Source organism: Lytechinus pictus, chromosome 3 (assembly GCF_037042905.1).
Source record: "Lytechinus pictus isolate F3 Inbred chromosome 3, Lp3.0, whole genome shotgun sequence".
NCBI lineage: Eukaryota > Metazoa > Echinodermata > Echinoidea > Temnopleuroida > Toxopneustidae > Lytechinus > Lytechinus pictus.
In genome coordinates, this window is record NC_087247.1 from 8,450,042 (window position 1) to 8,464,695 (window position 14,654).

The following is a 14,654-nucleotide window of genomic DNA, read 5'->3' on the forward strand; positions in this document are numbered from 1 at the left end:
AAGTGGGACTACGGCAGTGCGAGCAAACAAACGGTTTAAACCACCTATCACGACAACGGATTTGTCGACCGACTGGCTGCAAGAAAACGCATAAAGTCCATCGCAAAATAAATCAATGGTGAGTACGAAATTCCGTAGCTGCCACCACGCCATTATTAAGAGACTACTACAAAGATGGACAACCAGTCACAATGGAATAATGTTTAAGCATTTATTCAACATACTCACGCAACGCAAGCTGCCGGCCCGGAAGGGGCGAATACCCCGATTAACTAATACAGCAAACTGTAAAACCTAGGCCGCAAGTGGGCGGCATACAACATAACGCCATGGCGCAAGCGTGAAGCGCGAACTGACATTTTTTTTACCCAAAAAGGGAATGTTTTAAGAACTGTTTGACATGGAGGAAAAATGTTATGAGTTTTTTTTCTTTTCTTACACTAAAAAACGGAACATTGTATTATGTATGAATTTTTTTGTAATCACGTGTGTGTCTCTATTGCTGGAATTATTTATAAACTGACTTGAAATTGGACATTTAAGGACCGCTTTAAGTCATAAAAGGGGTACGTTTATCACATTTATCAAATAGGCCTGTAAATGGGACATTCTAATGCTCTTTGTAATCTTGAACATGAGTATAGACCAATCTTACCACACATTTATTAAAAGCGTTAAGTGCGAGCCGAAAACTTTAATGAATATGGAATTAAGCAGGGACCGCGGACGGGGTGAAAAGTGTGGGGAGGGGACTGACCATGCGAAAAACACATCACTGTAGATGGTGAATTTTACGGATTTTAACACATTTATTGAAAACGAATAGGGGTGAAGGACCCCCCCCCCCCCCGATTCCGCGCCCCCTAATAAATTTTAGATCATGAATAGCGTTTAGAGGTCTTGTAATTAAAATAAAATGATAAAAGGTCGATATGCGAGCAGAACTATTTTTAATCGACTTCAAAACGTAATATTTTAAGCGCCAGCTTGAACAGGATATCTGTAGATGTACAAACAGGCAATAACAGCGCGAAGCGCGGCCGAAGAATTTATATAGTGATGTGAAAGATTTCCCCTTCCCTTTATTTTATTCATTTTCTTCTTTATTTTCTCTTCTCCTTCCCATTTTTCTTCTCATTTTTTTTAATTTCTTCTCCACAGTTTTGCACCACAATATGGGGATTGGGCTGCCGCATATTGCCCCCTGGATCCGCCTATAGGCCTGTATGGTTCTGAATAAGACTGAGGAAATAAAATATCATACAATGTAATTGAACCCTAGTTCAAGTTTTCCGTTGCTTGTATATTAATCACTATTAAAACTATATTGGATTACTGTAGAAATCTGTTTCATCATTAATGGTATCGTTCTATTGGGAAGTTGGCCCCATGATGAAGCTACCATTCTGTTGATGTTACAAATTCGATCTTGTAAAAAAAAAGATATATATATATATGTGGAAATACATTTCTCTTTTTTTTTCATTTTTGAAATTGCAGAGAAAATATGGACGTTTGCGCTTGGAGAGACGCACCTGAACATGCACTACATGTAAGATATCCACTCTGTATATTTTGTTTACATTTATAGTGACATATGATCTAGGATGTTGATTTCTGATTAAAACAAAATGAAAAGGGACTTTGAGCCTCCCCCCCCCCCCCACACACACACATAAATCACAATTCTGAAAATGTACATCAGTCTCTCTCGATAGTTCTTTCGCTCTGTGTCTCTGACTCATATTATGGCTAACCTCATTTTTTTTTTTTAATCTGCTCTTGTATAATTTTTGGCTGTGCTCAATTTCAAATACATTCTTTAAAAAAATTGTCTCCTTAAAAATGAGACAGGCAAGAGATTCTGCCCAATAGATCACACCCTTCCCGCCCCCCCCCCCCCTCTTTCTATGCATTTTATGTTATTCCAGGTCGTGCTTCTTCCTTTATATTTTGTCTTCCTTTCAGAGACGGTCAAACTCTAGAAATGGACGGATTCGATGTCGAGATTATAACATCGAGTAAGTCATTTTTGTTCATACCGATTTATTTAGACTAAAAGATTGAGTGTCCCCAACGTTATTATCAACCTCTATACAGCGCACATAATTATTGCCATACTTTGAAATAAAAGAGACACACAAATTTGCAATAAAATAATTCCAATGAAGAACACAAAAGGATTTTGATTAAATATTTTAAAAATTAAGATTTATATTTCATAGAAATGAAAATAAGACGCAATGGATTTATGAGTACCTATACTTAAAAAAGTAGTTTAAGCCACTGGCGTAAATCCCGGGGGTGGGGGGTGGCCTGTACAAACATCCCCCCACTTTTTACGAAAGAAATGAAAAAAAAATCACAAGAGATAATTGTTTTATTGGTGGAAATTCTTCCTAAAATACCGCTTAACAAATAAAACAATATTATTGAATCATAAAATGCAAATAAAGAGCCAGTTCACCATTTCCAAACGAAATACTTATGTCCTTATTATAACATTGAAGAGAAACCCCCATTTCTTCCAATTCATCAATGTTGGGGTCTTTGGGAAGGGATTAAGATGGAATGTCAATTTTTTTTTAATGTAATCTCTAATAAAACCATTAAACCATCATGGGGTAAAAAAGATAATAATATTGGAGGGGTATTTGCCATATGGACATACAGTGGCGTAACTACGGGGGGCATGGGGGGCACATCCCCCCCCCCCCCCCCATCGGCTGACCAAAAAAAAAACGGGGAAAGGGGAAAAGGAGAAAAGAGGGAGAAAGGAAGAGAAACGTAGTGGGAAAGAAGAAAATATTATTCATTATAATGTTATATTATATTATAATTATGTTATGTTACATTACATAAGAAACATATTTATCATAACTTTATGAAACATAATTTGCCAAGGGCCTACGTCTTCATTGTTCCTGGTGCTCGCATTGTCTGTTTAACGTGATATATATTCCTGTTGTACTAAAACATCCCGTTTTCAAGTCAATATAAACCAAATATATTTCCTAGCACTTGAGTTATCATTGTTTGATGTAGTGACATATGCTTCTTTTTCACGACTCAAAAAGTGATTGCCCCATGTTAAGGTCTTCGTATATATGAAACATTTCCTGTCCGTGATTACGTTCGCATTAGTGGATTGGTGAGATATGTCTGCTTTTCATAAATTCCTAAAATCAGTCCTTAAAATGTCCCTTCTGATCTGAATATCAAAAATTTTCAGCTCGCGCCTCGCGCTCGCATCATTTGGTTAATGAAATACGTATGGTCCTAGTTAATTCTTACAAAAAAACCTTAGAATGCCCCACTTCAGGTCTGAATTATCTAAATTTTCAGCTCGCGCTTCGCGCTCGCATTGTTTAGCGAGACAGGTACCTATCATGATTACACAAATTTGATTATAATGTCCCTTTTTAGGTGTGAATATAAAAAAAATTAAGCGCGATCAGTTTAATGACATTTACCGTGTTTACACTTAATCGGCATTTGAATCGGCTCGCGGTTCTGAACCGCGAGCCGATTCAGCATCGGCTTTTTCATAGCGTGTAAACGCGAGCAACTTGAATCGGCTCGCGGTTCAGAACCGGCAATTTGCACCACCAAAGTAGTAGGTTCTGAACCGCGAGCCGATGCAGAATCGGCTTTTTTACTACGTGTAAACAGAAAGCCGATTCTGCACCGGCAATTTATGCGCATTTCAATTACTTTACCATTGTGACGTAATTGTAAGCGCACTGATCCAGCGTTGTCTTTATTATGACGTATATTGTTGGTATGCGTATCATTTCAGGTTTTTGCATCGGCTCGCGGTTCTGAACCGCGAGCTGTAACAACGTGTAAACGCAATCCAAATGCCGATTCTGCATCGGCATTTGGTTCAGAACCAAATGCCGATTAAGTGTAAACACGGTAGTAGTCCTTAAAATGTCTCTATTAGGTCAGTATAACTGGCAACTGAGCGCGCTCACTAGCGCACTCACTCAGTGATACAAAATTTTTGCTGGTGCCCCCCCCCCCCCCATGCCGTGACCCACGGTACGCCACTGTGGACATATCAATGGCAATTCCTTGCATATCTAAAAACATGATTGCAAAAAAAATGCCAAAATATTTCAGTCATCCCCCCACCCATCAACACGGATTTACGCCAGTGGTTTAAGCCATTATTAATTTGATTGCTCTTGTGATCCCCTTCCCCTAACCAATCTCTGATGAATCTGAATCTTATTTCTCAACATTTTTAAACCCCTTCCTCCATTTCACAGTTTGTAACACAGCGGGTAAGAGATGTAGGATAGTGACTGATGATTATACTAATTGCTGGAAGTCACAGAAGGGCTCCCCTGCCAGAGGCGGGGACGGTCTGTATGGGGGATGGTATGACGGGTGCGCAGGTAGGTTGAAAATTTGGTAATTATTTCGCTTTATGATGTGATTCCAAAGATGATATAAATGTATAGATACTTTACTACTTCAACAAATGCATCCCCCAAATGAATATATATTCATTTCGGGGGATGTTTTTGTTGAAGTAGTAAGTATAATACTTATAATATTGATGGTATAATGGTAACAGTGATGATAATGATGATACTAGCTACTACAAATACTACTACTGCTACTACTTCTACTACGCTGCTGCTACTACTGCTACTACTACTACTACTACTACTACTACTACTACTACTACTACTACTACTCTATACTACTACAACAACAACAACAACAACTACTACTACTACTACTACTACTACTATACTACTACTACTACTACTACTACCAGGCGCGGATCCATGGGGGGGGGGGCCGAGGGGGCCTTGGCCCCCCCCCCCCCCTTCGGCTAAAAAAAAAAGAAGAGAGGGAAAGAAAAAGAAAAGAGGGGAAGAGGGGAAAGAAAAGAAGAAAGGAAGAGGGGGAAGAGGGGAAGAAAAAAGAGAGAAGAAAAGGGGGGAAAGAAAAGAGGAAAGGAGAGAGGGAGAGGGGGAAGGAAAAGGAGAAAAAAAAGAGAGGAAGAAGGAGGAAAAAAGAGAAGAGAGAGAAAGGGGGAAAGAAAAGAAGAAAAAGGGAAGAGGGGGAAGGAAGGGAAGAAAAATGGAGAGGAAAAGGAGAAAGAAAGAGAAGGAAAAAGAGAGGAAAAGGAGAAGGAGAAAAAAAGAGAGAGGGGGGAAGAGGGGAAAGAAAGAGAAGGAAAAAGAGAGGGAAAGGGAAAGGAGAAAAAAAGAGGGAAGAGGGGAAAGGAAGAGAAGAAAAAGAGAGAGAGGAAAAAGAGGAAAGAAAAGGAGAAAAAAGAGGAAGAGAAGAAAAGGGAGGGGTGGGAGAGGGGGAAGAAAAAAGAGGAAGAGGGGAAAAGAAAAGGAGAAAAAGGAGAGAGAGGAAGAGGGAGGAAAGAAGAGAAGAAAAAAGAGAGGGGAAAAAAAAGAAGAGGGGAAAGAAAAAGAGAAAAAAAGGAGAAGAAGAGGGGAAAGAAAGAGGAAGAGGGGGAAGGAAGAGAAGAAAAAGGGAGGGGGAGGGGGAAGAAAAAAGAGGAAGCGGGGAAAGAAGAGGGGGGGAAGAGAGAGGAAAAGGGGAAAAGGAAAAGGAGAGAGAGGAAGAGGGAAGAAAGAAGAGAAGAAAAAAGAGATAGAAAGGGGGGAAAGAAAAGGGGAGAGGAAGAGGGGGAAGGACGAAAAGAAAAAAAGAGGAAGAGGAGGAAAGAAAATTATGTTCGAACCAAAAGGGCGCCGAAATGATGTTCGAAGGAATGTCAAAATGATGTTCGAACTGGGGGCCAAATTGATGTTCGAACAGGGGGGGGGGGGCGAATTGATGTTCGACGTAGGGGCGCCAAATTGATGTTCGAACTAGGGGGCGCCAAATTGATACTCGAGCTAGGGGGGGGGGGTGAAATGATATTTGAACTAGGGGCGCCAAATTGATGTTGGACCTACATGTAGGGGCGCCGAATTGATATTCGAACTAGGAGGGAGCCAAAATGATGTTCGAAGGGATGTTAAAATGATGTTCGAATTGGGGGAGCCATATTGATACTCGAACTAGGGGGGGGGCGAATCGATGTTCGAGCTAGGGGCGCCAAACTGATACTCAAACTATGGGGCGCCGAATTGATATTCGATCTAGGAGGGCGCCAAAATGATGTTCGAAGGGATGTTAAAATGATGTTCGAACTGGAGGCGCCAAATTGATACTCGAACTAGGGGGGGGGGGGCGAATCGATGTTCGAGCTAGGGGCGCCAAACTGATACTCAAACTAGGGGGGCGCAGAATTGATGTTCGAACTAGGGGGCGCCAAATTGATACTCGAGCTAGGGGGGGGGGCGAAATGATATTCGAACTAGGGAAGCCAAATTGAGTTCGAAGGGATGCCAAAATGATGTTCGAACTGGGGGTCGAATTGATGTTCGAATGGGGGGGGGGGGGCGAATTGATGATCGACCTACATGTAGGGGCGCCGAATTGATACTCGAACTAGGGGGGGGGGCGACGAATTGATGTTCGAACTAGGGGCGCCAATTTGATGTTCCAACTGGGGGCGCCAAATTGATGTTCGATCTAGGAGGGCGCCAAAATGATGTTCGAAGGGATGTTAAAATGATGTTCGAACTGGAGGCGCCAAATTGATACTCGAACTAGGGGGGGGGGGCGAATCGATGTTCGAGCTAGGGGCGCCAAACTGATACTCAAACTAGGGGGGCGCAGAATTGATGTTCGAACTAGGGGGCGCCAAATTGATACTCGAGCTAGGGGGGCGAAATGATATTCGAACTAGGGAAGCCAAATTGAGTTCGAAGGGATGCCAAAATGATGTTCGAACTGGGGGTCGAATTGATGTTCGAACGGGGGGGGGGGCGAATTGATGATCGACCTACATGTAGGGGCGCCGAATTGATACTCGAACTAGGGGGGGGCGACGAATTGATGTTCGAACTAGGGGCGCCAATTTGATGTTCCAACTGGGGGCGCCAAATTGATGTTCGACCTAGGGAAGCCAAATAGATGTTCGACGTAGGGGGGGGGGGGGTTGCACCGAATCGATGTTCGACGTAGGGGCGCAAAATTTATGTTCGACATCGGGAGCGCCGATTGAATGTTCGAACTAGGGGCGCCAATTTGATGTTCGAACTAGGGGGCGCCGAATTGCTATTCGAACTTGGGGCGCAGAATTGATGTTCGAACGAGGGGGGCGCCAAATTGATGTTAGAACTAGGCGGCGCCAAAATGATGTTCGAACTATGGGGCGCCGAATTGATGTTTGAACAAGGGGGAGGTGGTGAATTAATTTTCGAACTAGATGGGGGCGCCAAATTGATGTTCGAACTGGGAGGGGCTCCAAATTGATGTTCGAACTAGGGGAGCGCCGTATTGATGTTCAAACTAGCGGGGCGCCAAATTGATGTTCGAACTAGGGGAGCGCTAATTTGATGTTTGACCATAAGGCGACAAATACATATTTCAGAAGGGGGAGGGCAAAGTGATGTTTCACATGGCGCCAAATTCATGTTCAACCGAGGGCGCCAAATTGACCTTGGACTTAGGGGGCTCCTTGCAAATTCATGTTCGATCGGGGGCGCAACATTGCTCGTATTGCCTGTTTATAGTGAAATTTATTTCCTGCCCGAAAAGGCTAAATTAATGCGGCTGAATTAAAATATCCCGTTTTTACGATAATAGACAAAAATTAATGTGCTCGAGTTTGAAGTTTGTTTGGCGAGATAGGTATCCTGTTCAGGGTAAGAAAAGGGGTTAATATCAAATTTAGCTGGCGCTACGCGCTAGCAATATTTGAATAGTGAGGTGTGTATCCTCTCCATCGATCACACGTACATAAGTCCTTAAAATACTAGTGTTTTTCAAGTCAATATACATAGGCCGATCCAGGGGGCAAAATTTTTGCCCCCCCCCCCCCATGGTGGCGCAAAAAAAAAGGAAAGAAAAAGAAAAAAACACGAAGAGAAAAAGGAAAAACTTTAAGAATAGGAATTATACCCTAAAAGAGTCCTTCTTAAGTCAGTATAAAAAAATTGAGCTCGCGCTTCGCGCTCGCATCACTAGACTGTTTAGTTATATACGCATCCCGACCTCACAGGTTTTTTTATGCGAACGAGAAGCACAGGCTGAAAATATTTTATATTCTAATCTAACAACTCAAAATGTCCTTTTCATTTCATCATTAAAAAAGTTTTCAGCTAGCGCTTCGCGCTCGCATTTATTTCTTAAAGGACAAGTCCACTCCCAAAAAATGTTGATTTGAATAAATAGAGAAAAATCAAACAAGCATTATGCTGAAAATTTCATCAAAATCGGATGTAAAATAAAAAAATTATGACATTTTAAAACTTTGCTTATTTTTCACAAAACAGTGATATGCACAACTCAGTGACATGTAAATGAGACAGTCGATGATGTCCCCCACTCACTAATTCCTTTGTTTTGTATTGTTAAAATTATACATTATTTCATTTTTTACAGATTTTACAATATGGACCAACTTGATTGAACCATTTAGTATTAAACAATGCTAATTGCTCATGTTCAGAGAGGAATTAATCGTTGTTTCACACGACCACGGAGAAAAATTGAATATTTCATATTTCATTACTAAAATACAAAAAGAAGTAGTGAGTGAGTGATGTCATCAGTCTCCTCATTTGCATACCGACAAGGATGTGAATATAACTGGTTTGTGAAATTAAGCGAAACTTTAAAATGTTGTAGGCCTACCTAATATCTTTTTGTATTTCATATAAGATTCTCAAAATATTCCTTTTCAGGTGTCTCGATTGTCAAAAATGAAGGCCTGTGAGCTAGCGCTGTGCGCTCGCATTTTGATTGGTGAGTTCTGTATACCTATACAGTGGCGTAACTACGGGGGGCATGGGGGGCACGTGCCCCCCCCCCCCCCCCCATTCGGCTGCCCCCCCCCCCCCCTTAGTAAATTCCTATAAACAAGCCTTAGAATGCCCCTCTTCAGGTCTGAATTTCATAAATTTTCAGCTCGCGCTTCGCGCTAGCAGTATTTGATTAGTGAGATGCGTATGATAATCATGATTACAATGACTACAAAAAGTGCTTCATATGTTTAGATGTAATTCAAACAAAATCAGCAAAGGATGGCACTATCATTAGATGACTATGCTGAGATATTTATACTCTTAATGGAACCTAAAATATAGTCCTTAAAATGTCCCTGTTTGGGGTCGATATACAAAAATTTCAGCTCGCGCTTCGCGCTCGCATTGTTTGTTTAGCGAGACAGGTACGTATCACGATTACAAAAAAATTGCTTATAATGTCCCTTTAAGGTCTGAATATCAAAAAATTTCAGCTCGCGCTTCGCGCTCGCATTATTTAATCAGTGAGATACTTATCCGTTTAATGGCATTGCATATCCTTAAAATTTCTCTATTAGGTCAGTATACCTGGCAACTGAGCGCACTCCCATGGTACGCCACTGTACCTATATATTCTATAACAAACTACTTGAATTCCCCCCATTTAAAAATTTCGTATCGCGATTTGCGCTCTCATTATTTATAAATGTATCAACCCATGAATCCTGTTCATGATTACAAAAAATATAAAATATCCAGTTTTTCAGGCCTCATGCACTGTCAACAAATTTCACGCACTCATTAGGCTTATTAGATTAATAAATATGAAATAGATTTTTTTATGAATTCATAACTAAATTGTCCCTTTTTCAGAAAAAAATATCGACAAGTTTTAGGAAGAGGAATAGAAGATAGGCATCATTGTTATATAATGACAAAATGTCCTTAGGCCTAAAATGTCTCGATCCTAGTTTAAACAATAATAAAATATCAGCTCGCGCTTCGCGCTCGCATCATTTATTAAGTGCTTACTACATTCACTTCACAATTCCCCTATACACTCAGTGCTTTAATTTGACCCATTTCATATCGGAATTTCAAATATTATTTCCAGCTCGCGATCCGCGCTCGCATTATTGATTTTCATGATGACAAATGAAATGTATTCAGAATGCCCAGATTCTGTCTAACTCTAAAACACGTGCACGCATGATTATTGAGATACGCATCTTGATCTTATTCAAAACGTGCTAAAATTATCCAGTTTCAGATCAGAATATCATAAATTTGCGCTCGCATTATTAATGTAGAAAGATACCAAAAAACTACCCATCATTTTTCATGAGTGACAAAACATGAATCGAGTGTCCCGTTGGGGATTTGAAATCTAATTTTTAAGGTTGGAATATCAAAAATGTTCAGCTCGCGCTTCGCGCTCGCATTATTTAATCGTTGAAATATGTATCGTCTTAATGGCTAACTGCAAAATTTCCTTAACAAGTCCCTTTTCGACCAGGCTAGAACGCACATTAAAAATTTCTGCTCGCGCTTCGCGCTCGTAGTAATTATCTAGTTACATACGCATCTTGTTCAGGTTCACAAACATTGCCCAGAATGTTCAATTTTCAGGTCAAAATACATGAAATTTAATTATTTTTTATCTCACATAGGGCTTATGAGATTATTGCACATTAATGTTGTTTATAAAGTAAAGCTAGGAAATGATTGTTAGGACATGAGCGTTTTGCCCCCCCCCCCCCAAAAAAAAAAAATATATATATATATATCGCGCTTCGCGTTATCATTATTTATTTAGGCCTTGTGAGATACCTCAATATGTTTTCAAGAATAAAATTTCGGAATTTCTTTAACTTCTACCCCCACCCCATTTTTTTTTCTTGGTGCCCTCTACAAAAGTTCAACAAGCCCCCCCCCCCCCCCCGTGCAACCCTGCTGAATAAATCACAGCTTTGCCACTGATGAGGAGATTGAGTCGATTGCTTCGAGATTGCATTATTCCCAAGAGGTTATCATTGATATTATTGAAGGCTATTCTAAACAACTAGTAAAGAAACTACTGCTCCCGTTCACACAATATCCTAGTAGGGCCTACTCTGGTGAGAAGTTAAACCAAATTGAGACCCCCAAAAATCGCTCGCGCTTCGCGCTCCCATTGATATTACATTATATATTCATGGATTTTTTTTTCAAGAACACATTAAAAAGTGGTCTTTAATTGCCTTTTTTAAAATGTGATTGTGTAATAAGATAATTCAAAATACATTTACATTTAAGTTAGCCTGGCCGGGAGGGAGGGGGCGCCATTTTTCGAAAAGTACACATGGGCGCCAAAAATCAGGTCAAATTTGGGCCCCCCTCCCCACGAAATCTTGGATCCGCGCCTGACTACTACTACTACTACTACTAGCTACTACTACTGATAATAATAATAATAATGATGATGATAATAATGATAATGATAATAAAAATAATGATATTTCTACTACTAATGATAACAATACCAACAATACTAATAACTATTATAATAATGACAATATAATAAATAACAATTATAACAATAAAAATGATATTGATAATTGTGATGATAGATACATACTTCATCAAAGGATTTATATGAATATTGTATCTTTTCCAGGTTGGTCCCAGACTCCAGAAAGAGAAAGGGCCTTTTCATTTACCAAACCTTACACCAAGGCATTCCAGAGTGTCTTCTATAGACTAACAGATTCATCAGGAAGCTTTGACCCATCTAACCTGGAAGGCAAGAAAATTGGATTTCTTGACGGCTATTCAAACGATGAGCATTGCCTAAACAAACAACAACGTGTTCAGGTAACAGAGTGAATAGATACGAACTTGTGAGAATAATGGAACAAGTACATATGGTGAAACCTGTAGTAGACATGCAGGTGACTGCTATAGACATTTTCTTATACACAATAATAATCTGCCTTATTGGGGATCAGTTTTAGTGTTGGCTGCTGTAGAGAAGCGGTAGCTAGCACAGGTTTTTGCTTCTCTCTTTTTTTAAAAGCAGTTGCTTATATATCATACTATGTTCTCCTCTTTTAGGAATATAATCCTGATAAGGCTGGAGACGAGAACTTACTTTCGCTCTGAATTCCATGCTCTTAATGCCTTTTGCTGTATTGTAATGCATCTTTTTGTGTTGGAATGCATTCTCCTAAATTCATTTGTTTAATGGAATACATTTTCTTGTATTAGAATGCATTAATTCTCCAGTACATTTTATTGTATTGAAATGCATTCATTATCAACATTGCCTTTTATTGGAAGGCATGCATCGGCACATGTTCATAATATGTAATGAAGTGTATTCTTGTATTGCTACCGCCTAGCGTGTAGGAAAACATATGACAGCAGGGGCAGATCCAGGATTTTCCAAAAGAAGGGGCACATTTTCACAGAGGAAAAGTTTACAAGTAAAAAAAAAAAGGTCCTCGCTTTCAAAGGGGGGGGGGCACACTTCTATTAGAACGGCATATTTACATTACAAATTTCGATTATGCCTCTCAAAAGGGGGGCACGGGCCGAATGTGCCCCCCCCCCCAGCTGCTTCTGCCAGTGTATGGCAGTGATATGAGTTATACAAGCATTTTGGTATTATATTATTATAATGTATTGGCAAGCATTCTTATCTAGAATTCTCTTCATGTACATTGTATTTTCTGATTTCAATTAGGGTCTACCACTGCAGAAAGAGCAGATATTCCATTACCTGACAGCCAGTGATGCGGAGGCAGCAATGAAAAATAATGAGGTAAGTGAAGCAAGGACTAGTTATTTCATAATTTATATTAGCTCTTTGTGATGGACAATGCATGAATGTTGATATTCAAAGATGGCTCTATATGTTCTCCAAACTTGATGTTAAGTACATTGAGATAATAAGAAATCATGCTAGATCATGAGATTACTGCCTAAATATCAATAGCACAAGACACATACCCCCTCACGTACAAACGTTTACCTACATCAACCCTCTCACCCACACATTAATTCACCCCCTCTTTGGTAGACTTTTTTTATAGAACTTGGGGGAAAGGATACCCCTAACTAGATGTGACAAACTCAGTAAGATAACATCTTTCTGTTTGTATTTTTGTTTCAATATCCAGAAATATATTATTTTTTCTGATTCTTTGCAATTTTAATGCCCATATCACACTGTACACTATCACTATCAATCAACAATTTGGGCTCACATTCAAGAACAATATTAGCCATGTCCATCCTGGTTCCACTGTATTCTATAACTTGTTTCATGAAAATACTTTCATATCTTATTATGATACAATCAATCTAGTGCTTTATGGCTTTATAAACCTCTCGAATCATGTTTAACAGATTGATGCAATATACAGCTCCAAAACCATCAGCTATCCATCGTCTTCCATGGTAGAAGGGCGGAGCTTCAATTGTTCAAGTGGAGGTTACTCGGTCATGACCCGGAAGGACTCTCACCTCAGGGATTGGTGGAATCCTGCATGGGAGAAGATCTACAGTAGCACCACCTACCACCTAATGTGTAATACACTAGAACTCAGGCATGGTGAGTGGGATTTTGCTTTGGGGAAGGGGGGGGGGGAGGGGGTAGGATGAGATCGGGCCTGGTGGATAAGATTTTTTCAAACAGAAATAAATGATAGGGTCTCTTTAACCATAGCCCCCAAACCACCTACTGTGTAATACACTAGAACTCAGGCATGGTGAGTGGGGTTTTGCTTTGGGGAAGGGGGGGGGAGGAGGGGGTAGGATGAGATCGGGCCTGGTGGATAAGATTTTTTCAAACAGAAATAAATGATAGGGTCTCTTTAACCATAGCCCCCAAACCACCTACCACCTACTGTGTAATACACTAGAACTCAGGCATGGTAAGTGGGATTTTTGCTTTGGGGAAGGGGGGCCGGTGGGAGGGGGTAGGATGAGATTGGGGCCTGATGGATAAGATTTGTTTTAAACATAAATAAATGATAGGGTCTCTTTAACCATAGCCCCCAAACCACCTACTGTGTAATACACTAGAACTCAGGCATGGTGAGTGGGGTTTTGCTTTGGGGAAGGGGGGGAGGAGGGGGTAGGATGAGATCGGGGCCTGGGGAATAAGATTTTTTTTAACAGAAATAAATGATAGGGTCTCTTTAACCATAGCCCCCGAACCACCTACCACCTAATGTGTAATACACTTGAACTCAGGCATGGTGAGTGGGGTTTTGCTTTGGGGAAGGGGGGGGGAGGAGGGGGTAGGATGAGATCGGGGCCTGGGGGATAAGATTTTTTTAAACAGAAATAAATGAAAGGGTCTCTTTAAACATATAGCCCCCAAACGTGGAACCCTCCTTCTACACTGAATATTTCACAATCCTATTAACCTCATTTAAGAAGTGTCCTAAAGACTTACCTATCTTATTTTTTTATGTTTCTATATAAAACTCTTTTAACTTTGAAGTTTTTAATTTTTTAGACCCCCCCCCCTATTTGGGTTTCCCTATTTTTTTATTCAATGCGCTTTGTGTCTTATGAAAAGGTACTTTTTAAATTGAATGTATTATTGTTAAATGAGAGGATCTATAAAACGCACTCCTATTCCCGTACATTGCTGTGGAAAAGTGATTTGGGGTCGGGGGCTGTGCTAAGCACTTAACTGCATATTCCAGTTCATCATACAGATCTTAAGAAATAATTTTATGCAATACCACCCTTCATAATCTGGGATGAAGGTTTGGACAAAGACACCCTTTAAAAAATTTACAACACATTCAACTAAATTACGGT

General features: G+C 40.2%; 1 protein-coding gene across 1 annotated transcript in view; it reads left to right on the forward strand.

Annotated features, from left to right (window-relative positions):
- The window catches only part of LOC129255943 (uncharacterized), a 17,475-nt gene continuing 2,821 nt past the window's right edge, over positions 1-14,654 (forward strand). Inside the window, exons 1-7 of the mRNA XM_064096292.1 lie at positions 1-118; positions 1,501-1,552; positions 1,969-2,021; positions 4,275-4,403; positions 11,494-11,690; positions 12,562-12,639; positions 13,227-13,431. Coding sequence (XP_063952362.1) covers positions 1,542-1,552; positions 1,969-2,021; positions 4,275-4,403; positions 11,494-11,690; positions 12,562-12,639; positions 13,227-13,431 — 673 coding nt within the window. The 5' untranslated portion in view covers positions 1-118; positions 1,501-1,541. The remainder of the gene's footprint in view (positions 119-1,500; positions 1,553-1,968; positions 2,022-4,274; positions 4,404-11,493; positions 11,691-12,561; positions 12,640-13,226; positions 13,432-14,654) is intronic.